Source organism: Rhinolophus hipposideros (assembly GCF_964194185.1).
Source record: "Rhinolophus hipposideros genome assembly, chromosome: 8".
Taxonomy (NCBI): Eukaryota; Metazoa; Chordata; class Mammalia; order Chiroptera; family Rhinolophidae; genus Rhinolophus; species Rhinolophus hipposideros.
Window position 1 is genome coordinate 39,993,725 of NC_138054.1, and position 24,450 is coordinate 40,018,174.

General features: G+C 36.2%; 1 protein-coding gene across 5 annotated transcripts in view; it reads left to right on the plus strand.

Moving 5' to 3' along the window:
* The window catches only part of SLC44A5 (solute carrier family 44 member 5), a 319,228-nt gene that overhangs the window by 48,900 nt on the left and 245,878 nt on the right, over positions 1 to 24,450 (plus strand). The window contains exon 1 of one of the 5 annotated variants that reach the window (XM_081055082.1): positions 17,760 to 17,821. The exons of 3 other annotated variants lie outside the window; for them this stretch is intronic. In XM_081055082.1, the coding sequence (XP_080911208.1) occupies positions 17,809 to 17,821 (13 nt within the window). In that variant the 5' untranslated portion in view covers positions 17,760 to 17,808. Of the gene's footprint in view, positions 1 to 17,759; positions 17,822 to 24,450 lie in introns of those variants that run through there. One more of the 5 variants, XM_081055084.1, reaches the window with a different exon arrangement.

Here is a 24,450-nt window from a genome sequence, read left to right on the forward strand (position 1 = left end):
GAGGAGCTGAACCGGCAACCTTGTGGTTGAGAGCCCACTGGCCCATGTGGGAATCGAACTGGCAGCCTTCGGAGTTAGGAGCATGGAGCTCCAACCGCCTGAGCCACCGGGCTGGCCCTACATTCAAAATTTTATTGAAAGATTCTAAAATTCTGTTTGTTATAATGAAAAACATTATATCAATTTGGCTCTTGATAAGAAGTAACTGTATCTCCAAATAAAATTTTCTCATTTCTCTTATTCCAATACAAATCAGATTATAACCATCACTTCATGGTAAATTACAACAAAAATAAGCAATAAATTTAAAATAACCATAGTATGACATTAAATGATAACCTCAAACATTTTTGTTCACTGTGTTTGTTGAAAATGCCAAATCTTATTCTCCGTACAGTAGAGATGGGGTCCTTGGGAAACTTGAGGAATTTCGTGATATAAAATAGTTAACATTTAAAAGCGTTTGATTTTCTGTTTTTAATTTTATTCAGCCAAGGGTCATAGGTTGCTTCCATTGCTTCCTAAGTGACAAATGCATTAAGTATTTATTGATCACCTGCAATATTGGAACATTGAGTCCTAATATTGGATGTTATAGATGCTATAGATATAGTAGTGAAAAATACCAAAGTCACAGTTTTCATAGTATTTACATTCTTCTGGGAGAAGAAAGACAATTTAAAAAAGTGATAAATGCCTGTAAAGTATGCCAATTTGCATTAAATACTACTGACAAAAAATTTAAGCAGGGTCTGAGTAATTTTTTGGTGGGAGGGGGGTTAAAGTAATTTGAACAAATTACCCTAGTGTTTCTTCATTGTAATAAAATATTTCTATTCTTTCCTTTCGTATTGTCAAGAAATGTACTATAATAAACTCAGTATACTGTGACACTCCATGTCTAATTACACATAATCCATTTATCCACTTTTTCACATATTACAATGAGCAGATTATGATTTTACTAAGTTTGGATCATGCAGAGAAAACATTTCAGATAAAAATGATCCATGGAAATAGACACTGACATCTTGTTTGCTGCCAGAAGCCACAACTAAATAGCTACTAGCAGAGTGTTGAATTAGCCCATGCACAGATGTGTGGGAATCTTGGAGCAAAGTAGTTTTAATCAGAGGTGGTTTTTAACCCTATTAAAATTTTTATATCAGTTGTAGCTAAATAGGATGGAGTACATAATTTACTATCAACCTGGTTTTGGTTTTGGTCATTGAAAACATACATCTAAAATGTAACTGTATTAGAAATCTGCGTAAGATGTAGACCCATTTGTCAATATAGTAGGTGATAAATAAATAATTTTTTTGGAGGGACTAGCCTGTTTAAGTCCGCAGAAACTAGAGTTACTTCCACCTCTGGAGACATTTACTGAGTCTGGGGGCACAGGAAGTTAGACCAAATCCACTATAGACAAAACTTTGTTGGGACAAATAGAAACCAACAAAATTTTAAAAACTTAATTTTTATAAAACCTTTTTTTTCAAGATTTAATCCACATACTACCCTATTCACCCATTTAAAATGTTGAATTCAAGTTTTGTTTTTAGTATATTTACAGGATTGTGCAACCATTATCACAATCTAATTTTAGAATATTTGACTCCCATTAAAGAAACCCCAATTCCATTATCAGTCACTTCCCATTCCTTCAAACTCCCCAAATCCTAGGCAATTACTTATATACTTTCTATCTCTATAGTGTTGCCTGTTCTGGACATTTCATTCAGACATTTTGTGGCCAAATAATATTCCACTGTATGGAAATATGCCACATTTTGTTTATCCATTCATCAAGTGATGGACATTTGGGTTATCTCCATTTTTTCACTTGGCTATTATGAATAATGCTTCTACAAACACATACGTACTGTTTTCCTATGGACATATATTTTCATTTTTTGGGGACATATACCTAGGAGTGGAATGCTGGGTCATATGGTAACTCTACCTTTTTAAAGAAGAGTGGAACTGTTTTCCAAGATGGCTGCATGGTTTTACATTCCTGTCAGCAATGTATGAGGATTCCAATTTGTCCATGTCCTCACCAACACTTGTTTCTGTCTTTCTTTATTATAGCCATCTCTGTGGATGTGAAGTGTTATCTCATTGTGGTTTTGACTTGCATTTCCCTAATGACTAATGATGTTGAAAATCTTTTCATGTGTTTATTGGCCACATGTGTATCTTCTTTGGAGACATATCTCTTCAGATTTTTGTCTATTTTTAAATTGGGCTATTTATTTGTCTTTTCATTGTAGAGTTGTGAATTTCTTTTTATGTTCTGGATACAAGTTATTTATCAGATATGTGATTTGCTAATATTTTCTATGGGTTGTCCTTTCAGTTTTTTTATTGTATCATTTGTAGCACAAACTTTTTAAATTGTTGAGGAAATCCAGTTTATCTAGTTTTTCTTTGTTCACTTATGCTTTTTTTATTTTGCAGCTGTTCTTTTTCATATTCAATATTACTTTATATTAATTTCAGGTACAGTGGTTAGACATTTATATAATTTAAAAAGTAATCCCCCTGATTAGTCCAGTCCCCACCTGGTACTATTCATAGTTATTACCATATTATTGACTATATTCCCTATGCTTTACTTTATATCCCCATGATTATTTTGTAAGTACCAATTTGTACTTTTTAATCCCTTCACCTTTTTCACCCAACCCCCAACCCCCTCCCATATATCACCTCAACAAATCTAGTACCCATCTGACCATATATAGTTATTACAATATTATTGACTATATTCTGTATGCTATACTCTACATCCCCATAACTACTTTTAACAACCAATTTGTACTTCTTAATCCCTTCCCCTATTTTCACTCACGCCTCCAACCTCACTCTCATCTGGCAACCATCAAACTGTTTTGTGTTTATCTCTGAGTTCGTTTCTGTTTTGTTTTATTTATTTTGTTCTTTAGATTTCTTATATAAGCAAAATCACATTGCACATCTGTCTTCTCTGTCTGACATTCTACTTAGCACAGTACCCTCCAAGTCCATCCATGCCACCACCTTAGATAAGAAGAACCCATTCACTTCCATGGCCGAGCAATATTCCATTGTATATATGTACCACCTCCTCTTTATCCATTCTCCCATTGACAGACACCCAGGCTGCCTCCATATCTTGGCCACTGTAAACAGTGCTGCAATCAATGTATGGATGCACAGGTCCCCTCACATAGTGTTTTGGGTTTAATCGGATAAATACCCAAAAGTGGGATTATTGGGTCCTTCTATGTCTCTTCTTATAGCCTTTGCTTTCAAGTCTATTTTGTCTGGTATAAGTATAGGTACCTCAGCTTTTTTTCATTATTATTTATTTGTTTGTTTCCACTTTCGTGAAATAACTTTTTCCATCCCTTTACTGTCCATCTGTGTATCTCTTTCAATCTGAAGTGAGTCTCTTGTAGGCATCATATGTAAGCGTTTTGTTCTTATCCATTCCGCCCTCTTATGTCTTTTGATTGGAGCATTTAATCCATTTATATTGAAAGTAATTGTTGATAGATATGCAGATATGGCCATTTTATTATTCACAATATTTATTTATTTTTCTCTGTTAAAAAAGTCCCGCTAACATTCCTTGTAATACCGGTTTGGTGGTGATGAACTTCTTTAGTTTTTTCTTTTCTGGGAAGCTCTTTATCTGTCCTTCAATTTTAAATGATAGCCTTGCTGCGTAGAGTAATCTTTGTTGTAGGTCCTTGCTTTTCATCACATTGAATATTTTGTGCCAGTATCTTCTGGCGTGCAAAGTTTCTGTTGAGAAATCAGCTGACACTCTTATGGGGGCTCCCTTATAAGTTACTAGTTGCCTTTGTCATGCTGCTTTTAGGATTCTCTTTGTTTTTAACCTTTGCCATTTTAATTATAATGTGTCTTGGTGTGGGCTGTTTGGGTTCATCTTGTTTGGGACTCTGCAGTTTCTGGACTTGAAGGTCTATTTCCTTTTGCAGGTCAGGAAAGTTTTCAGTAATTATTTCTTCAAATAGGTTCTCAGTCTCTTGCACTCTTTCTTCTTTTTTTGGTACCCCTATGATATGCAAATGTTGTTATGCTTGATGTGGTCCCGAAGGTCTCTTAAACTATCCTCATTTTTTTTTGGATTCTTTTTTCTTTTTGCTGTTCTGATTGGATGTTTTCTGCTACCCTGTCTTTCAAACTGCTGATTTAATCCTCTGCTTTATCTAGTTTGCTGGTGATTCCTTCAATTGCATTCTTCATTTCAGTTATTGTATTCTTCACTTCTGACTGGTTCTTTTTTATGGTTTCTATGTCCTTTTTTATGCTTGCTATCTCTTTGTTGAAGTTCTCACTAAGTTCCTTGAGCATCCTTATAACCATTGTTTTGAACTCTGTATCTAGTAGGTTGGTTGCCTCCATTTTGTTTGGTTCTTTTTCTGGAGTTTTCTCCTATTCTTTCATTTGGGATGTGTTGCTTTGTTTCTTCATTTTGGCTACATCTCTGTGTTTGTTTCTATGTATTAGGTAGATCTACTATGTCTCCCAGTTTTGGCTTAGTAGCCTTAAGTAGTAGGTGCCCTGTGGGACCCTGGCACAGTCTCCCTGGTCACCTAAGCCAGGTGCTCCAGGAGTGTCCCTTGTGTGGGTTGTGTGTGCCCTCCTGTTATAGTTGAGCCTTTATTGCTATCGGCACATCATTGGGAGGAAGTAACCCTCAGGCTGATTGGCTGTGGGGTTTGGCCACATCCACAGCTTATGGGATGCTGTGTTGGGGACTTACACCACTGAGTGGGATTTGCCCCAGTGGGCTCTGGTGCCTGTTGAGACTACCCTTTGTGTGTGCCACTTGTGGGGCTTATTGGGCGGTACTTTGCTGTGGTCTGAAGTCTAACTCCAAGTACGTTATTTCTGGGCCTTTTGGGAGAGGCTCTGGTGCAGATCCAATGCCTGTGACTGGGTGGGGACTACATGGTAAGAGCTACAAAGTGATCTGTAGTTGTTCACTGCCTGTGCTAAAGTTGGAGGCATGTGGGAAAGGCCAGGCTGTGAACTGAGGACGTCTGCCACCAGTACCAGGCCTGGGGTAGCTCTGCAAAAAGCCAGGGCATCCCGAGGCATGCTGCTACCTGCCAGCTCCCTTAGGGTTTAGCCGCTGATAAAGCCTCATGTGGTATGCAAGTTGGGTGAGTCAGAGTTTAAGGAAGTCACTAGAGTGGGAAGAGTTGTGGTTACTAGGTTAATGTAGATTCTGCTTTGGTGGCAGTTCTGAGCCTGGAGCTACTCAGCAAAAGTCTCAGAGCACACCAAGGCCAGCTGCTGCCTGCCTGGGGCCCAGACTCTGATAGTTTTCCAAGAAAGAATGCAATGAGGGTGAGGCTGGCTGCTCACAATAAAGTGCCTCTGGCATTGGGGAAGCTACGGCTCTGGGGTCCAGTGAGTCTAGCAGGGTGGATCAACAGAGCTCACCAGACCAATCAGATTCAGATTTGGCTGGAGGGGGCGGGCTCAACACCAAAAAGATGGCTCCTACTTGCCAGCTGTATGGGAGGAAGCCCCATCACAGGGAAAATGGTGACTGTCTTCCAGCCCTGCCCGGAAGCCACACACCTCAGTCTGTTCTCCTATGCCTCTGATGTCCCCTGAGTCACCATCTGTGGGGACAGAGTCCCAGAGAGCAGTTTAATATTATATTATATTTGAGAGAATGTTTAGCGATAAGGGGCTAAATGTTCATGAAACTTCTGGGATTTGAAGTAGCCTGATCAAACCACTCAGTAGACATATGGATGGGAATGCAACGAAGTAGTGGTATTTTTAGGAGGATTAGAAAGATTTCCTTCCCCTTCCAAGCACCTTTTAAACTCTTAGAGAGTTTTTTTTTCCCCTTCCTTTCTTCCTTCCTCCCTCCCTCCCTCCCTCCCTCCCTCCCTCCCTCCCTCCCTTCCTTCCTTCCTTCTTTCTTTCTTTCTTTCTTTCTTTGAATGTTCCTGTAAGGGTGTGGTGGTGAGGTTTAACACTAACCCTGAATGTGCCGTTTAATTCCTTATATGTCGTACACTTTACATAAATTACTTCACTTAATTTTCCTAAGATCCCACAACCAACTCCTCCATCTCACTCCATAAAATGTTTCCTCTACCTGTTTCCCTGCCGTTTTAGAAACCTGGTTCTTCCAAAAGGACACTTTCCTGTGGAGCTTCCTGGAGTGGGTGCTACTCATTCTGTAATGCTCCAAATTTCATGTGAGTTGTATACTATATCTGGCAATCACTCCCTGTCCTTTCTGTTTACTATAATTTACTGGCGTTTTGGTTTCTCTCTCATGCCCAGCAAGGCTTGAGCTTCTTGCTCACAGCTTTCCTCTCAAACTGGAGCATTACTATTCTTCTAGGTGTCTTCATCTGTATATTGACCTATTTGACTGACTTCTTTACTAAATGACTGACTTCTTTACTATTTCCAAGGGTTCACTATTATCCACTATATCAGATTCAAACTTCTCAAAATAGTACTTAGAGCTTCAAACTTAACTATCTAAAATTATTATACCCAGTGCTTGGTGCTAAACTGATCGTGAAAGCCAGAGCTGTTCTTTTTGTGACCCAGCTAACTCCCACAATCCTTGTACATTTGTAGCTCTGTGCTTTTGCTTGTGTGGTTCTTAACATTTAGAGAGTTCTGCTCTTCTCATATTCATATTCTGTCCATCATTTAACACACTATTCTAGTTTTGCTTCCTATTCTTTGGCTGCTCATTACCATTTCCCATTATACTTATTTGAGCCAGGTAATTAATGCTTATCACGAACTGTTTATTTATTATAGTTTCTAATACTCTACACAGTTCAATTTAACACTATGATAATGTACAATCTTATTTTCTCATGATTTTGTGATTGTAAGAGTTTTCTTCTCAGTAGGTAATAGGCTTCTTGTAAGTCAATGTATGCATATCAATAAACACTTAGTGTTTCTATACTGATTTCCTTCGGGAATCTTGAATCTCCACCAGTGAGATTTGGAGTTTATTTAATCATCATCATCATCTATTTTATCTTTTGTTGATATTGAGAGAAAATGTGTGACTGAGATCACTCTAGGCATTCCTTCTCTTTGGATGGCTTTTCTCTGTGTTTTTCTCAGATTAGACAGTGTTGATTTTATGACAATGACCCAATATTCAAGCGTGAAAACCTACATCAAAATATCACAAAATCGATACTAATAGAAAATTATATATAGCTCATGTCCTATAGTTCTATATGAAAGTTTGGGGATTCTCTGAATATTGTCTTTAATTTTTTTTTCTTTTTAAAATGCAGCTAACCGACCATCGGTATTAAGGTAGTATTCAGATATGAGTATTTCTTTTTCCCTGTGTGAAATGGCAAATCAGCATTATGTACCTGCTGTGCTCCTAGATGACAAAGGACAGTGAACTGTGCTTGTCTTGAATACCCACTTCTGTTGGTTTTAGTACAATGCAATATCTGTGCTAGTTTCCAGTCTGAAATCTCCAAAGAAAATAACTGTTATGTCTCTGAAACCAACACACTTGATCTTTGACAAAGTAATTTGAAAATTTGTGTTACATTTTATCAACTGACAAAAATTTTAGATGGTATGTTTCTAAAATCTCTCAGGTGTAAACTCTTCAGTGCTTTTGCTATACTTGAGCATCTTGCTCAACTACATTGCTGCTACTTCTTAAGAAATAATAACAATAAAAATGTGAAGGAAACAAACCCAAATTAGAAGGACATTTGCTGTGCCAATTACACATATCTGCTATAGCACTTACCAAATTGTCGTCATTAGATTGTGAATTTTTTTTTTAAGTGCAGGGACTATGCTTTATTTTATTTCTGAATCTAGCACAATGCATGGCTCATAGAAGGTGTTCAATAAATTGTTGCTGAATTTATCCATATGTTTTTGGAGTGCGCTAATATATTATGAAACTTCAATAATTCAGACTAAAAATGAATTCTTAATGTTTGATTCATTGACCAAAAATTGTATATTAATAGGTTCATAAGTAACAAAACTCATATTTTATGCTTGAGAAAATGTGTTTCACATGTACTGAATTCTTCAGCAAGTGAATGAATGACAGTCATTCCAATTGACCAGAATACTGGGCACATGCTATGTATGTAGTAAATATGTGTGGGCTTGATACACATAGCTTGGGATGAATAGAGTGTGGTTTAGATTTCAGTTATTTTGGAAACATTTAAGTCTTCTGAATATCAACCATGTTCTTTTCCTTTCCTCATTTTAAAAATTAATTTTCCTACATACGATAGTCTGCCTGTCTTGCCTCATCTTCACACCCAGGTAACACTTGTAGAATGTGAAAATTACCCTGACATAACACCAGAGAACTTTCTAGATATGAACTATTCAGGAACTGTTACTAAATCTCAAAGGGCAATTCAAGAGGCAAAGCTATTGCATAGAAAATATGAGAAGTTTAGTTGTAAGTCACCATATCCCACCCTTTCCTTCCCCATACTCCTTCCACTTTAAGGAAAAGTAGAACTTTTCCCTTATTTATGCTTACTCTTACAAAAGATAAGAAACGAATGTGTCACTTAACAAATCCCTATGTGTTTCCTGTGGCAATCATATTATGTGAAGCCCATGTTTCTCAGAATGAAAATTCCCCCCCTCTTGTTTGGCATATTAAGATGGATTTTGGAATAATTTATGGAAAACTTTATTCATATAGCATCGTAGTTACTGGCTTGGGAAATAATCTAGATCAAATCCTGACTCCACCTGTTAGTAGCTGTGGTGGAAATTGCTGGTTTGCTCCTCTGGCCTCCATCTACTATCCCCTTCTTCCTAGCCATCTTTTAGGTAGGTGAAACTATGGGAGGGTCCTGGCCAATGATAAATAAGCAGAAGCTTGTTGGGTGGAGCCCCTGGGGGAGCTAGTAGTTTCAGCTATGATGACCCTTTTGTCTTCATGCTTTTTCTGTTCTTCCTGCCTGCAGTCCTGTGATGCTTGAAGGTGCAGCAGGTACCTTGTAACTATGAGGTCATAAGCACAGTGCATGGTGAAGCAGAAAGAAAAAGAACCTTCTGTCCTTACACTGCTTAGCAGCTGAAAAATACCTGAACTGCCTAACTCCCGCCCTCTTTTTGGTTTGTTTGTTTTTAATAACAACAACCATTTATTGTTTAGGCCATTGAAGTTGATTATTCTGTTACTTACAGTTGAATACATTTCTAACTCTGTCATCCGTTTCCTCACCATTAACTTGGGGATAGTTATACCACCTACATCATAGGATTGATGTGAGGGTGAAATGATGTGATGTGAGAGGCATAGCAGAGTGGCTCACGGTAAACACTCAGTAAGGGTTAGCCAAGATCAGTATCCCAACTTGAATATTTTCTTCTTTATAATAATGTTAGATATTTATGTTATAATGCGGACCATATGCTACTCATGCAGCTATAACATGATATCTAATCTCCCAAAGATTTTGTTTTAGTACAATTTTGTTAAGGTATAATAGACTACAGAAACTGCACATATTTAAAGTGATCACTTTGTTAAATTTTGACATATGTATTACCTATGAAACCAACATAAGGCACTGACGTAGAATGGAATTGAATATGATTAATTCTGCTTGGAGGAAGAAAGGTCAAAAAAAGTTTCAGAACAGCACCACAATCAGATAACACGAGTATATCCACCACCCCAAATAACTTCTTCATGTCCCTTTGTAATCTCTCCATTCCGTTACTTCCCACTTCCCTCACCCCCCAGACCACCACTCATCTGTGTTCTATCACAATAGATTAGTTTTCATTTCCTAGAATTTTATATAAATGGAATTATACAGTATGTATTCTTTTTTGAAGAGGATGGGTCTGGCTTCTTTTACTCCACATTATTTTGAGATTCATCTATATTTTCATATGTTAAATAATTGTTTTATTATGTTTAATAGTATGCTATGGTGTGGCTACACAAACATTTGTTTTTCACCTGTTGATGGAGAATTTTTAGTATTTCAAATTATTTTAATGCAGTAAGCATCTCTCTCTGACAACACTTTGTTCATAACTCTAATGGAACATTTATTATAATATATTAAACTACGTATGTTGTTTTCATATATCCTCCAGTAGACTGTACTTACCCTTCAAGATGGGGGAACTGTGTCTTATTCATCCTTTCTCTTCCATCCCTAGCATAGACGCATAGCTTCAAATTGGCACTCCATATAAACAACCCTCTTAGGTGAGGCCAAGATTTCCTCCTGTATTATCTCCATCATTACCACTTATTGATTCATTCAAGTCAAAACCTGAGAGGTGTTTGTTTGCTGTTTTTTAAAAATCTACTTTGGTTAAGTATAATTTATGCATAATAAAACTCACAATTCTAAGTGTACAATGAATGACTGAAAAATGTACAGACCTGTATAACCACCAAACAAATTAAGATATAGAACATTTTCATCTCCCTAAAAAGTTTACTCTTGTACCTTTGACTGTTTGAGACTGACTCAAACTGTCAGTCTTGTGCTCTAATTCTTTGTCCCAGCCAACCACTGATTTGATTTCTATCAATATAAAGTGGTTTGTCTGATTTAAACTTACATATAAATTAAATTGTTCAGTATGTACTCTTTTGTGTCCATTTTCAGTTGGCATTTTCAGAGGTTCAACCATATTGCATTGATCTGTCCTTTCAATTGTGAGTGTTTAGTCCATGTATATTTAGTATAATTATTAAAATGTTTGGATTTAAGTACACTATCTCGCTATTTTTTTTTTCAGTCTGTTGCTTATATTTTTTTCCTTTGTTGCTCTTTTCTCCTGACTTTTGGGTTGATTGTATATTGTGTTCTATTTTTATTTCCTCTATTTGCTTCTTGGCTATACCTTTTATTATTATTTTTTTAGTGGTAGATCTAGAGCCTACAATATATATCCTTAACAGCATAATCTATCTAAAGATAGTATTCTGCCTTTTTGTATTTCCTATTTCCTTGTCACACATCCCCCTTCTCACTTCACAAATATAATAATGTTAATCAGTATTATTCTATTTATACCCTCTCCCAAATTCACTTTTTTGTTTAAAACCTCTCAAATGACTATCCATTTTTTTCTGATACTAAATTTAAACTCCCAACATGGCTTATCAAGTTCATTATGTTTTGGGCCTTGTCCACATCTCTAACCTCATCTACTGCCACTTCAACTCCAGGAATACTGATTGTCTCACAATTCCTCAAATACATCTTGGTATTTCAAATCTCTGTATCAAATATATATACTCTTCTGTCTGAAATACCCATGCCTGTTTGCCATTTCTGTGCCTTATATACTCATATACTTGTATCAGTTGCTTCTTGTGCACCACTTCAAATATTGTTGGTCTTACCCACCACAACTGCAATGTCCATCTCTGTGAAGATGCTGTCCATCTTTTTGTAGGCAAAGCCTGACAGTGCCCTGCCTCAGGCCTGTGCAGTTTACCTGTCACTCCCCCAGTCCACCCACTGTGGATTCTTCACTTGATGGTGAAGTAGCATGGGACACTCCTGGGATTTTGCTCAGCACTCAAGCATGTGAAACTCAGAAGTGATGGAGAGTTAATGCCCTGGGGGGATGTCCTTGACCAATGAAGAGCAGAGTAATGGATGAATGCTTCCTGCTTTCTTTCCCTTGGAGATTATCATGGTGGTCCTGTAAGACTGAATATCCAGCTATCTGTATGGGTCGCCAGTCAATTCAATAATGATTTTTTTTTTTTGATTCTCCTTCTTTCCCTGCTTCACTAACTTTTGTTCTTTGAATCATACTTCTTTGTCTTAGGCTCTGTATTCGGGGGAACCCAGGCTGACAAAGTACATTTATTACCTCTATAACACGTATTATAATTACTTAAATGTTGGTTGCTTCCTCCAGACCAGTGATTTTTTAAACAACTTAGAGCAGTGATATCTTATATCAAACCCCAATAAATAAAACCTGTAAAAGTAGAGCAATTCAGACTGAAATGAGAATGAGGACAGAGGCTTTGAAAAGGAAAACATAATGTACTAATTAATCTATGAACTTCATGAGAGTTAGAAAATGTCTTATTAACCTTTCACTCCTAAGAACCTGGTATTGTGGCTGGCTCTTAGCAGGTAGTGTATAACGTTTGTTAAACAGAACTAAACTGAACTGAGGGGAACTGAAGTCTAGAAGATATAAATGATATTATTTAGGATACAGTAATTATGGATAAAGGAAGAAACAAAACAGAAATATAGTTCTAATACTTTTTCTGAAAATTTGAGGTTTAGTAGAAAAGACTAAAACTTTTTCTGCAAGTTCAAGTTTTTCCATTCTTGACTTGGTATATTAATTTCACACTGTTGTCCTGGTTTCTGCTATATTTCTTCTATAATAGATTGAAATTGAATTTTTAAAAATTTCTCAAACAATTTGTTAAATTGTTTAACAAAGATGAAAGGTATGGGGAAATTACCAGTTATAGAGTCACAAATGTCGAATAGGTAAGATAGAAAGCTAAAGATAATTTATAGAAAGGAAATATGCTACTATAAAACCAAAGAGCCACAAATGGAAGCTCATTTTATGTATTGTGATTATAATCAATATTGAAAGGTGTCATCATTTCTTAAAAGTGACAGAAACTCCAGAGGCATAGATTTGTCAAATTAGCTTTTGTGAGCAAGGTTTTCTGAACATTTAGAGGAGGGAATAAAGCCCAAATGGAAAAACCTGGCAAGGAATTTATGCTTAAAAAGGTTGGCAAGGTATATTTTTTTGTATGAATAAAGTATTTTGTCAGCTGATCCATCAATCCACCTACTCACTCACCCACCATAATGGTGTTGAGGTTAGCATATAGAAATCCTACATTACTATCTGTTCTTTACCATCAGTCAATGAATTTTTTGTCAATCATTTTTCTTCAAATAGGATCTTTAAACCTTATGGATAGCAAGTTAGTGACTGATTTCCATTTTCTTCATTGTGAAAATTGGTCTTACTTATGAGATTTGTGAGCAAAATGTAGTCTTAAAATGTATTTATCCAATCATTCAACGTAAATGTTAGTAGTGCTTACTTTGTGCTAAGTCCTGAGTAGTGAAATAGCTTATAGATGTTAGAGATGGGAGGGAAACAAAGAGACATTATAGGCTGGGCTGTTGAGGCGTAGTTACTGACTAATGACACAGTTATGTAGAAAGATTAAGTGACTTGCCCAAGATCACAGAACTTGCAAATTATTCCCCAGAATATATAAAGTTATTTTTAGATATTACTTTTATTTGAATCTATCCTTTCTCTTAGCATTACTGAATGATGAACTGTGAAGACAGCCAGTGGCAAAAAGTGGTGGTGCAAATGAGAAAACACTAAAAAGGAAATGTTTTTGACAGAAGGAAGGTCAGGGTTAGATTGAGATGGAACAGGAAAAAAATTTAGGATCATTTCAGTTCATTGGAAATTTTTCAAACTTGGATATTCTTCCACCCATGTTGAGTTGCATATGGTGTAAAAAATAAAACAGCAGACAAATGTTTATTGAGAGTCTAACATGTTCCAGGCCCTTTAATACATATTAACTCATTGTAATACTCACAGCTACTCTGTGAAGTACAGTAATGTGAAATCTGAATGGCTGTTTCAGTCTGGGGTTACAGTGTCTGTGTCATTTCTCAGTGATCATCGTTGTCCAGAGTCTGACACGCAGCTTTCAGGTTCAGGAACTGGGTTATACATGATACCCAGAGGTTAACAGGCCCAGGCAAATTTATTCCTTCTAATCAAATTTTTAAGAGTCTGATTATAAACCAGAACATCAATTTACAAGTTTGTATGAGAAAATTAACTGCCACGCAGACTAGGATAGTCATGTTAGCTTGTCAGCACATTTTATTCCCCGTGGGAAAGAAAGCTTGGAAATAAAATTAAGGACAGGAGGATGCCAAAGAACTATATAATTAGAAGAAAGGGAATTGGGTGCTTTTAATTAGGAAATTGTCATAGAGTTATTGTTACCCAAGGTGCCTTCTCCACCATAGGACTACACCTGTCTGCCTAAGGGAGCTGAATATTATATTCAGCCAGTCATAGTAACTCTCTGTTACTATGTCTCAGTTCATATCCCGTTGTGGACTCAGTTGCAGCAAGACAGGGAAGGATGGGAGTGTAGTATTGGCTTGTCATTAGAAGTTTGAAGCAAGACTTAGAAGTTTCAAACTAAGTTTAAGGAAGTAGAACAATGGTTATGTGGAGCAATATGAAATGCTAGCTCTGGACTTCTTAATATGTAATACTAAAAATGCAAAATTGAAAAAGTGTGATAACATTTTCAAAATAGATTTAAAAATGATTTTTGAAAAAAGTCTTTAATTTGGACATCCTTATAGGGAGTACAAAGACAAGTCAAGAAGAAGAACCTTCAGCAAAAAGAATGGTTACGTCAACTAACAGATGTAGAAGGAATAGTGGAGGTAGAAAATCACCATTTTGCAACCACTGGGGTTGATTCAGAATAATCAATGGCTGCTAAACGTTTGAAGAGGAGCAGAGTATTTATATATTATCAAAGCATCTGCCCAGAGTTACTTATTAATTAGAAGGTGAGAAATAGCAACTTTACAGTGGAGAAACCTGACCGACACCACCTTATTTAGTGGTCAAAATTAATATCACCAATAATGAGATAAACTGAGATTTGATTCCTGATGTGACATGCTGAGGAAGTCACAACACCCTTTATATAACATTCCTGCTGAAAATGCATAACCCCGATTGAATCACACAGAAACATGAGACAAACCCAAAGGTACTTTTGAAAAATTTCAATGTCATGAAAAACAAAGTGTGAAGGACTGTTGCAAAGGAAGAAGACCAACAAGATATGCCAACTACATGTAATGTACGATTTTGCGTCTGAATCAGAGAAAAGAAAATGTGCAAAGGACTTCATTGAAACAATTGTAAAAAATTTAAGTAGACTGTGTATTAGATAAAAGTATTGTATAAATATTCCTGGATTTGATGAATGTGCTGTAGCTACATAAGAGAATGCCCTTGTTCTTTGGAAATGAGCACCAAAATATATAGGGATAAAGGGCATGATTCTGCAAATAACTCAAATTGTTCCGGAAAAATATCTGGTGGTGTGTGTGTGAGTAACGAGAGAGAAATTAGATATGGCAGCATGATAACAGTTAGTGAATCTGGTTAAAGGGTATACAGCAGTTCTTTGTTCTATTCTTCCATTTTTTCTGTAAGTTTGAAATTATTTCAATGTTAAAAAAACTAAATAAAAAATAAGAGTGATTATTAATCACCTGCCCGAGGAAGGTGTTCTTTTCTCCCTGAGTCACTGTCGCTGAATAGAAAGCTTTGGATGGTGCCCGAGTGAAACGGGGACCCCCGAGGCAACACTGATGACACATGACCTTGTGTTATTTATCAGTACAGTTCAGAAAATAAGGGCGAGTTTCTTGTAACTCTCCCAGAAGATTTTTACCTTATATGGATAACTCAGCTCACTTTATAAACATAATGGGGCTCCTATTATATGTCAGGAACTTTGCTAGGTACTGGGGCTGCAGCCATGACTGAATCTCCTGTTCTCAGGTCCCTGACAGTTGGGGAGGAGGGGCAGCTATAAAAAAAAAATTAACATGTGACAGTAAAAGTAAACAGAGAAAACGTTAGTGGAGAACTCAATATTAAGACAATGTTTGGGAGGAAGTGGTGGCATGATTGAGCGGGATGACAGTGAGGCCCAGGAGTTTTCCACTTTGTGGGGATAGAGCAGGACCGATTCTAGGCAAAGGGAGCAGTAAGAGCAGAGGCAGGAGATATAAGCAAGCTTGGGCTGTTTGGGGACGTTTAAGTAATTTGGGATTGCTGAAGTGTAATACAACTTTCTGATTTTTAGTTTGTAACGATAAAAAAGAAATTGTTTTTTAGTTTAGTTCTGAATATTTATAAGACATTAAAATAGTATGAAATAACTAACACGAGGGAAAGTGTAATACAAAATTTATTATAGTTTAGTTCTGAATATTTATAAGACACTAAAATAGTATGAAATAACTAACATGAGGGAACGTGTAATGCAAATTAAACTTATGGTTAAACTATATTTTGTATGATATGTCATCTCATTATAGCTTGGGATTTGACCTTTGTATCTGTAGCAGTTTTTGTCAAACTTGAATAACATATGGACACTTTTTAAGAAAAAAAAATTCCTGAATTCCCAACAGTCACAATTTCACATGCTTCATGGTGGGTGGATCTCAGTTTCAGAAACACTGGGTTAGTGGATGAAAGTCTTGTTTTATGAAAATGTCTTTCAATTATGAATTGCTACTATAAAAGAGATGTTTTCAATTGGCAAAATTGCTTTGGATTATCAAAATGAAAACAAAACATAATTAAAATGTAATCATCAATGAAAAATATTTGCAAACTTTGGGTCCAAATTCTTAATATTCTTAATGTGCAAGCTTTATAAAAATTGTTAAGTAATATATTTAGACACCCATAAGTACATGGGCAAAGAGCCCAAACAAATCACTTATAAAAGATGAAATAAAAATGATTAATAAACATTTAAAATGTTTATCTTCAGTAATAACTAAAAAAACAATTTAAAATGAGACAACATTTTTTGACCTACAAAATTAGTAGGTGATTTAAAGCATAAACTGTGTTGATGAGGATTTTTAATAATAGAAAAAAATTGCAAGTAATCTAATTATTCATTCAACTATAATTATTCTGATTATTCATTCAACTATTCCAACAGTGTGGAAATAGTTTTAAAAAAACATGCATTGAAATTGTATGACATTACTTGGACAATAAATTAATGTTTTTGAAGTAATATAAATGCTTATGCTATCATGTTAAATATAAGAATCAGTGATCAAGAAGTGTGATTTCAACCTTGTCAAAATATACATGGAAGATTTTGATAATTACTCTATAGTAATAGAAGGTATTACCAGTAGGAGAAGCCGGGTGAAAGGTATCCAGGAACTCTCTGTACTATTTTTGCAACTTTCTATAAGTCTAAAATTCTTTTGAAATACAAAGTTAAACATACATAGAAAAAGGACTGATAGGAAAAATAACAAAATTTTAGTAGTGATTTCTATGTGGTAAAATTAAGTAGCTTTTCCCTTTCATTTAAAAAATGCTTGTCTGTAACAAAATTTTATGAGTAATGTATTGTATAATCATTAAAAACAACCATTTCCCTATAATGAGGGGAAAAAAAGCTGAACTCAAAAGAAAAATGCTGTCTACCACAATTTGTTGGTCAGTGTGGCAGCTAACATAAAAACATAAATGTGAGTGCTGAAGAAAGGGTGCATATGGGGGGAGGATAAGATAGACACGTCAGCTGGTTAGGGATGATTTCCAGGTGGATATGAAGTGTGAGAGTAGATAATAAAAATAAGGACAAAGATCGATTAAGCCGGCTGTGGCACTGGGAATTTTACTTTAGTAGTAAAGAAGAGAATGAAGTCTTCTCAAAAGAGAGTAGATGCCTACAGTATTTTATGTTAGATGAGAATTAGGCTAATTCTCTGGGTTTCTAAGAAGTAATAAACCATAGTAGTTTATGGGAGTATTCCCAAAAGGTTGTTTTTTGAATAAATTCAAGTCATTTGCTTTAGGTAACCATCTTCATACTTGTTTTTATCACAGACTGCTTTCTAAGCAACTCAACTTTGAGATGATTCAGGCCTTCTTCTGAAGAGACAGCCTCTTATCTTAATGAGTGACAAAGGTAATCACCTACTTGAATTAAGTCCCTATTGATTTGGACTTTTGTTTAAAATATGATTTGTTCAATACTAAAGAAGGACAAATAGAAAAACGAATATACACTGTGGTGTCACTAGAAGCTGCACCTGAAAATTGCAGCATGTTAGACCTCGTGGTTCTCAACCTTTCCTATATCAAGACCTCTGAGATATGTGACAGCTTCCCTTCTTTGCCTGGGGGCTCCCTATAGCAGTGTTTCTGGGGAAGGTGTGGTAAGCAGAGGCTATGTGGTTTGTAAAAAGCACATCCCCATGCATCCTTGAGTCAATTCTGAAGCTGCCCCCTTTCTCCTGCATTGCCCCCTCCACTTTAACAGTTATTGCTAGAACCAGAATCTTTAACATTTATCTTAGAGGATTACTGTTTTCAGCCCTCTCTCATATTGGAAAGCCAGAACTGCCTCCTGGAGAAGTAACATGGTGTCAGAAGTTGTTTCTGGGAGAGGGACCATGAGGTTCCACTTTAAATTTGACCCCGATTCCTACCTACTATTTCTGTCTCCCCAATTAGAATTTAACCCCCTGGCAGACACAGACCAAGTCTTATCCATCTCTTTTACCCTCTTCAGGCTTTTCTTAACTTTCAAAAAGGTACCTAGTAAGTGTTTATTGAAAATGAATGCTATTTTCCTTAGGGCCAACTTTTATTCCTTTGTGAAGGGAAATTGATTTCTTGCTATGGAAAAAGAAGTGAAAGTTTGCATAAGTACAAATTAAAATGGAAGACATAGTATGTAGCTTAAAGCTCAGCAGCAGCTTTGATCTTTGGTTTAGTAGTTTAGAAAGATTAAAAGAGTTATTAAAAATAGGATAAAAAGGTCTAACAAAACTCTTAAAAAAAGGGCCCAAAATGTGTCTAAGTCTATATAGGCTGCAAATACATTGTACTCTGCAGACGGTCCCTAACAGGGACCCTGCTCCTATGACCGTGTTACAGGAATTGTGTGTCCAGAGCCAGTGCCTTCAGCGTGGGGATTGCAGTTGCTCAAATATGAAAACAGGAGAAATGACCAACTTAACGGACATTTTCTTTTATGCAAATAAACAGTGTTACTAACTTACTCATGCTTGAGGCTCATTAGTTTTTCAGGCCTGTTTTGCTTCTCTGTAAAAGAGAATAACAATAATTATCTCACAGACCAAGGTAAGGATTCAATTGACATGGTGCCTGAGACGTAGTGTATATGTGCTAAATAAACAATGGGTTTTGTTTTGCTCACAAATTGAAATTCAGAAGTGTGTTATAAATGGTTAAGTGTATTCCAAATAGAATTGCTGAGTCGGCATTGTTACTGCAATTACATTGTAGTTTAGATTGGCTTATGTGATTTGAGAGCAGGGAGGTGCTGCCATACTTACCAATGCTTTAAAGGAAAATCATTTTCAGACCTGACATGCTCCTGGAGTTTTGGAACCATGAGACACTCGTAAGGTAAGTGTTACCTAGCTTTTTTCCATGTTAATTTAAAATTTATCTCTCTTTTCTGAATATTGATTACTAGATGAGCTAAAAGAGACATCACAACTTCCACCATCAGAAAGAAAACCTTCTTTCACATGACTATCGACTTTTTTTTTTTCACTTCCACTAATTGATGTTTCTGTTGGCCTCTATTTCATGTTAAGTAGCTTGCAAGCCTTTGACCTTCAATTAATGAATGACTTTCTCTATGGCATTTATAAGTCAGACTCCTTGGTCTTGAGTCATTACTCAACTCACTCTGTCAGGACGTTTACTGTTATTTTTTCATCAATTTTTTTGGAGGTTTTTTTTTTTTTTTTTTTTTTTACAAGTGGAATAAATGAAAACTATAATAATTAGAAATCTGTAACAAAAATCATAGAAAACAGCATAGAGCTTGGCAAAACTTGTCCATTCATAGGATACCATTTATGTACTAGTTAGGTTAGAACAGAGAAGCTGCAGCACCACCAGCGTCACCACTATTCATAGAAAATATTCAGTAAGCATGAAATGACCTGTGAAGCTGTGCTAGATGTCATGATATGAGAATCACATCAAGAACAGTGACCAGGTTTTACTCACAGAGAATTGATAGATGACAGAAGCAAAACATGAAGGAAATACCCATATATGGGCACTGTGGTTTTATGACATATGACTAAGGTACAAATGAAAATTCGACATGTGGAAAAGGTGAATTATGTGACTGAAGTAGAGATTGAAGTTTAGGACTTTGATGTCTTGTCATAGGATTGCATAGTGGTTATTAGATAGCCTAGAAGAGGATCGCAGCCTCTTCAGTGCACAGTGTGACTGACCTCTTGAGTTCAAGCATTTCAGTTTGGGTGGACACCACGACAGGGCATTGGGACAGAGGCAGGGACAGTGATGGCTGTTACTCTTTAGAGGGGGTTTCTTCAGGGCCGACCCAGGTTCCGGGTTAGCCTGATGCTAGTAGCCCAGGCAAGCTACCGCCTTGTGCTGCATTTCGGAATGTACCATTGGCTCCTGTGACTGTGGAAGGGGTCTTGGAGGGGAACACCAGTATTTTTATGCATGTAGCTCCAGGGTACTATATGCTTTGGGGACAACAAATAGGAACACCGTGCTGGAGACAGCCAAGATGAGCCTGGGGCAAATCATTTAGGAGCAAAAATTGCCTCAGAGAGGAGTAATAAATTTCATCTGAAACTGGTGTGAATTTTATGTTTCCAGGTGCACGTTAGCAACAAAGCTAGTAGATATTTAAATAGGATTGTTAAGCTGACAGTTTACCAAGACTTTTTATACGTTAGCCTACGTGGGAATGCCTCATTTCACCCCTTATTTGTTTCTGTACTTGAAAGGAAGTCTTTATAGTATGTCTTAAAGCACCCTGAGGATTTATTTGTGTTAACATCTTAGTTTCACTAAGTGCCAATAAATCGTATGCCTTATATTCACTTTTCTGTTAGGAAATTGCCTGAAAGAAAATATTTCATTGTAAAATTTAAGAAATATGTCATAAGTAATATTTCTACACCCAAGAAGCTACGAGTTTTATGTCCTCAACTTTTTCACTCATTCCCCCAACACCCCTCCCATCTGGTGACCATCAATTTGTTCTCTATATCTATGAGTTTGTTTCTGGGTTTTTTTGTTCACTTATTTTGTTTTTTAGATTCCACCCAAAGTGAAATCATATGATATTTATCTTTCTCTGTCTTGACTTATTTCACTTAGCATAATACAAATTGCCAATATAAAAATAGCCATGGGGATATAAAGTACAGAATAGAAAATATAGTCAATAATATTGTAATAACTATGTATGGTGTTGGATGGGTGCTAGACTTATTGGGGTGATCACTTCATAAGGTACATAAATGTGTAATCAATGTGTTGTACATCTGAAATTAATATATTATTGTATGTCAATTACAGTTGAAAAAGAAACTAATTTTTAAAAGTAAAACAATGATAATAAAATTAAATGGGGGTATAATATCCATGGTGAGGTAACGGTCATCATTTATATTAAAATAGATGTTTATTTCTCTCCCTTATCTCTTTTTTTCACATTTCTTCAAATATGTATGTTTTTCTATAATTTAAATTTAGTGATTAAGCTATATTTAAAATAATGCTTTGCCATTAATGGGAGAAAGGTCATCTTTAAAAAGTAGATTCAATAGTATAAGCTATTTTAGGACTGGACTTGGGCCCAGTTCCTATTAATGAAGACTATTTCCTTTTCTTTTTCTAGAACAGTGGAATTAAAATAATCTGTTTTGTCTATTTCCAGTCATGACATATTTTAGATTTAGGTAAATAAACCCAACTGAAAAATAACAGACTAACCAACTCTCTATCATTCGACTCAAAGCTGTCAGTTTTTCATTTCAATGTTACTTTCATGACCGTTAATATGAAAACTCTCTATCAAAGGTTTGCTTCTTGTGCTTTGACTCCTTTAGAATGGAAATTTAAATACCAAATTTCAGAAATGAATTAGGGAGATTAGTGGAGAAAATCCTGGATAAGGAATCAGGATGTTGGTTCTGGTCTTGCTCTGCTACCATGTATGTGTCTGGCTGACAAGTCACTTTAAATTTCTTAGCATCAATTTCTTTACGTTTAGAACCAAGATGGTTAGACAAGGTTACAGTGGCAAATGGCTGTCCCCTTGCCTGCCTCCTCTGATTAATTGGTAATGTCTACCTAAAGGACTACATTGGGGATTACAGTGAGCCTCTTCCAGACCCAGTTGGCAGGATGATTGAGGGCAAGAGAACCACTTATTTACCACCTGTGAATTCAACAACTTCTTGGGTCATTATCTGCGTTTGTTATGACTTCCATGATTTATTCTTAATTTTAACCTCAAACAATGTTCTCTCCATTCTTTACTTGAAGCTATTTTGAAATCTGAGAGTTAGAAAACTTAGTCTTTGTGGTTATCTACTCCAAACTAGGCTGATGTGTATGAAAGTGCTTTGTGAAAGTCAGAGCGCTGTTTCTGTCACGTGAGGGCAGCATGGCTAATTCATGGTAAGTTTTTCCGTTGTTTCCTTTGAAATCAGTAAATTTCTTAGAAGCTACTCATTCTACTGACATTAAATTAAGATAATTAAGTGTTATGCTGATAGTATAAACAGTAAACCCTATAGACTTTCAGAAAACTAGAGAGCTGGAATCATTAGGGAATAACAAAGAAAGAGGTAGAACTTGAGCAGGGCCTAAAAATGAGCTGAAATTAGATAGAAGGGCCTTGTTAGGTCTGGGACAAAATTTGAATAAAGCATGGAATAAGACAGAAACACAAATTGGGACAATAAACAGGAAGTATAAACTGTTATGTTTCAATAAAGAAAATTTTGGATTGCTAATAATAATATTGGTAATAGTTAACATTTATTCACGCATTTACCCCACCAATACTTTTTGAGTACTTCCAATATGTCAGATCCTGTGTTAGACATTGAGACAATGAGAAAACTCTCAGAAAAATGGACAAAAATCCTTGATTTTATAGCACTTACATCCTAGTGGGAAAAGAGAGATAATAAACAAAGCAGTAAGTGAAATATGTAGTTTGTTAGAGAACAATAACTGCAAAGGAGAAAAATAAACTAGGGGAGGGGACAGTGGAATGAAGGGCGTAGGTTGCAATTTTGGATAGAGTGGCCAGGGAAGGCCTCTCTAGGAGGGTAAAAACTGAATAATGAAATATCACTTTTCGGGCTCTCTGCCAAGTGAGTTATGTATATGAAATAATTTAATTTTCATAACAACTCTGTGAGAATAGGTACTATGATTATCCTTATTTTATAGATGAGAACCTGAAACACAGACAATGAAACTCATTAAGTGTGCACAGCAATTAAGTGTAAATGCTGCCATTTAAATCCAGGATGTCAAATTCCAGAGTTCACACTTTTAGTCCAAAAGTCTTAACAAATGTCCTTGCAAAGGCTGTGAGATCAAAGAATGATAGCATTTTAGAGCTGGAAAGAAATTTACTGATTGTTTAGTCCAGTGGTTTTTAAATCAGTCAACCAGATTTCTGGACCCTGCCCCCTCAATTTTTGATTCAGTAGGTTTGGGGTGAGGCCTGAGAATTCGCATTCTAACAAGTTTCTAGCTGATGCTGATGTTGATGGTATGGGCAATCCTTTGGGAATCATTGGTTAGTCCAGTGGTTCTCAAACCTGGCTGCACGTTAGCATCACCTGGGGAACTACCCTGCTGCAGGAGATACTGAGAATCTGAATTTCATTGGTTTAGGCTGAGACTCTTTATCAGTGACTGCAGTGCACATAGAGGGTTAAATATCACTGGTCTAGTTTAATCCTCAATTTACAGATGAGGAAACTGAGGTTTGAAGAAATTAGCTATTCCCTTCCTTATTTTTTGACTCCTAGCATTCTGCCTATTGTTTCTTACCCACCGAGTTCTAAACTGTATAAAATCTTGGGCTGCCTCAATCTACTTGCCACACAATAAAGGTCCAATAAACGTCTACTGTTGCGTTACTAATGTTGAAGGGAATAGGGAACTACGGAAGGTTTTTGATCAGCAAAATGACAAACTGTTTGTTAAAAGTAATATTTTAGGAGGATTCATTGTTAGGAAGGGTAAGATGAAGAGACCAGAGATGTGATGATCTTCCTATTGCAATGTTTCTGCAGAGCCTTGTTACTCGAAATGCGATAGAGACCAACAGCAATAGCATTACCTGAAGACTTGTTAGAAATGCAGACCCTCAGGTTTCAGCTCAGGTCTACTAACTCAGAATCTATATTTTTACAAGATCGCCAATGAATTTTATGCACAGAGATGTTTAAGAAGCGCTGTTGTAAGACATCATATGACCAATGCCTAGGCTTATGGAGTAGCCCTAGGGAGTCAAGAAAAAGGAAATATGAATGGCTGAGCAGTTCAGCTCTTCCTTGAGCCTATTCCTTGGGATACCAGTTCTCTGCGATCTTAATAGGTTTGGCAAATACCACATTAAACAAAGCTACACAGGTTTCTTTATTGCTAGACTTCTTTGATCTTTTAATATGCTAATACACTTAATGAATCTCCAAGCAAAAAATTGTATTGTGTAGCTTCTTCTACATTTATTGATCATGGAAACCCATT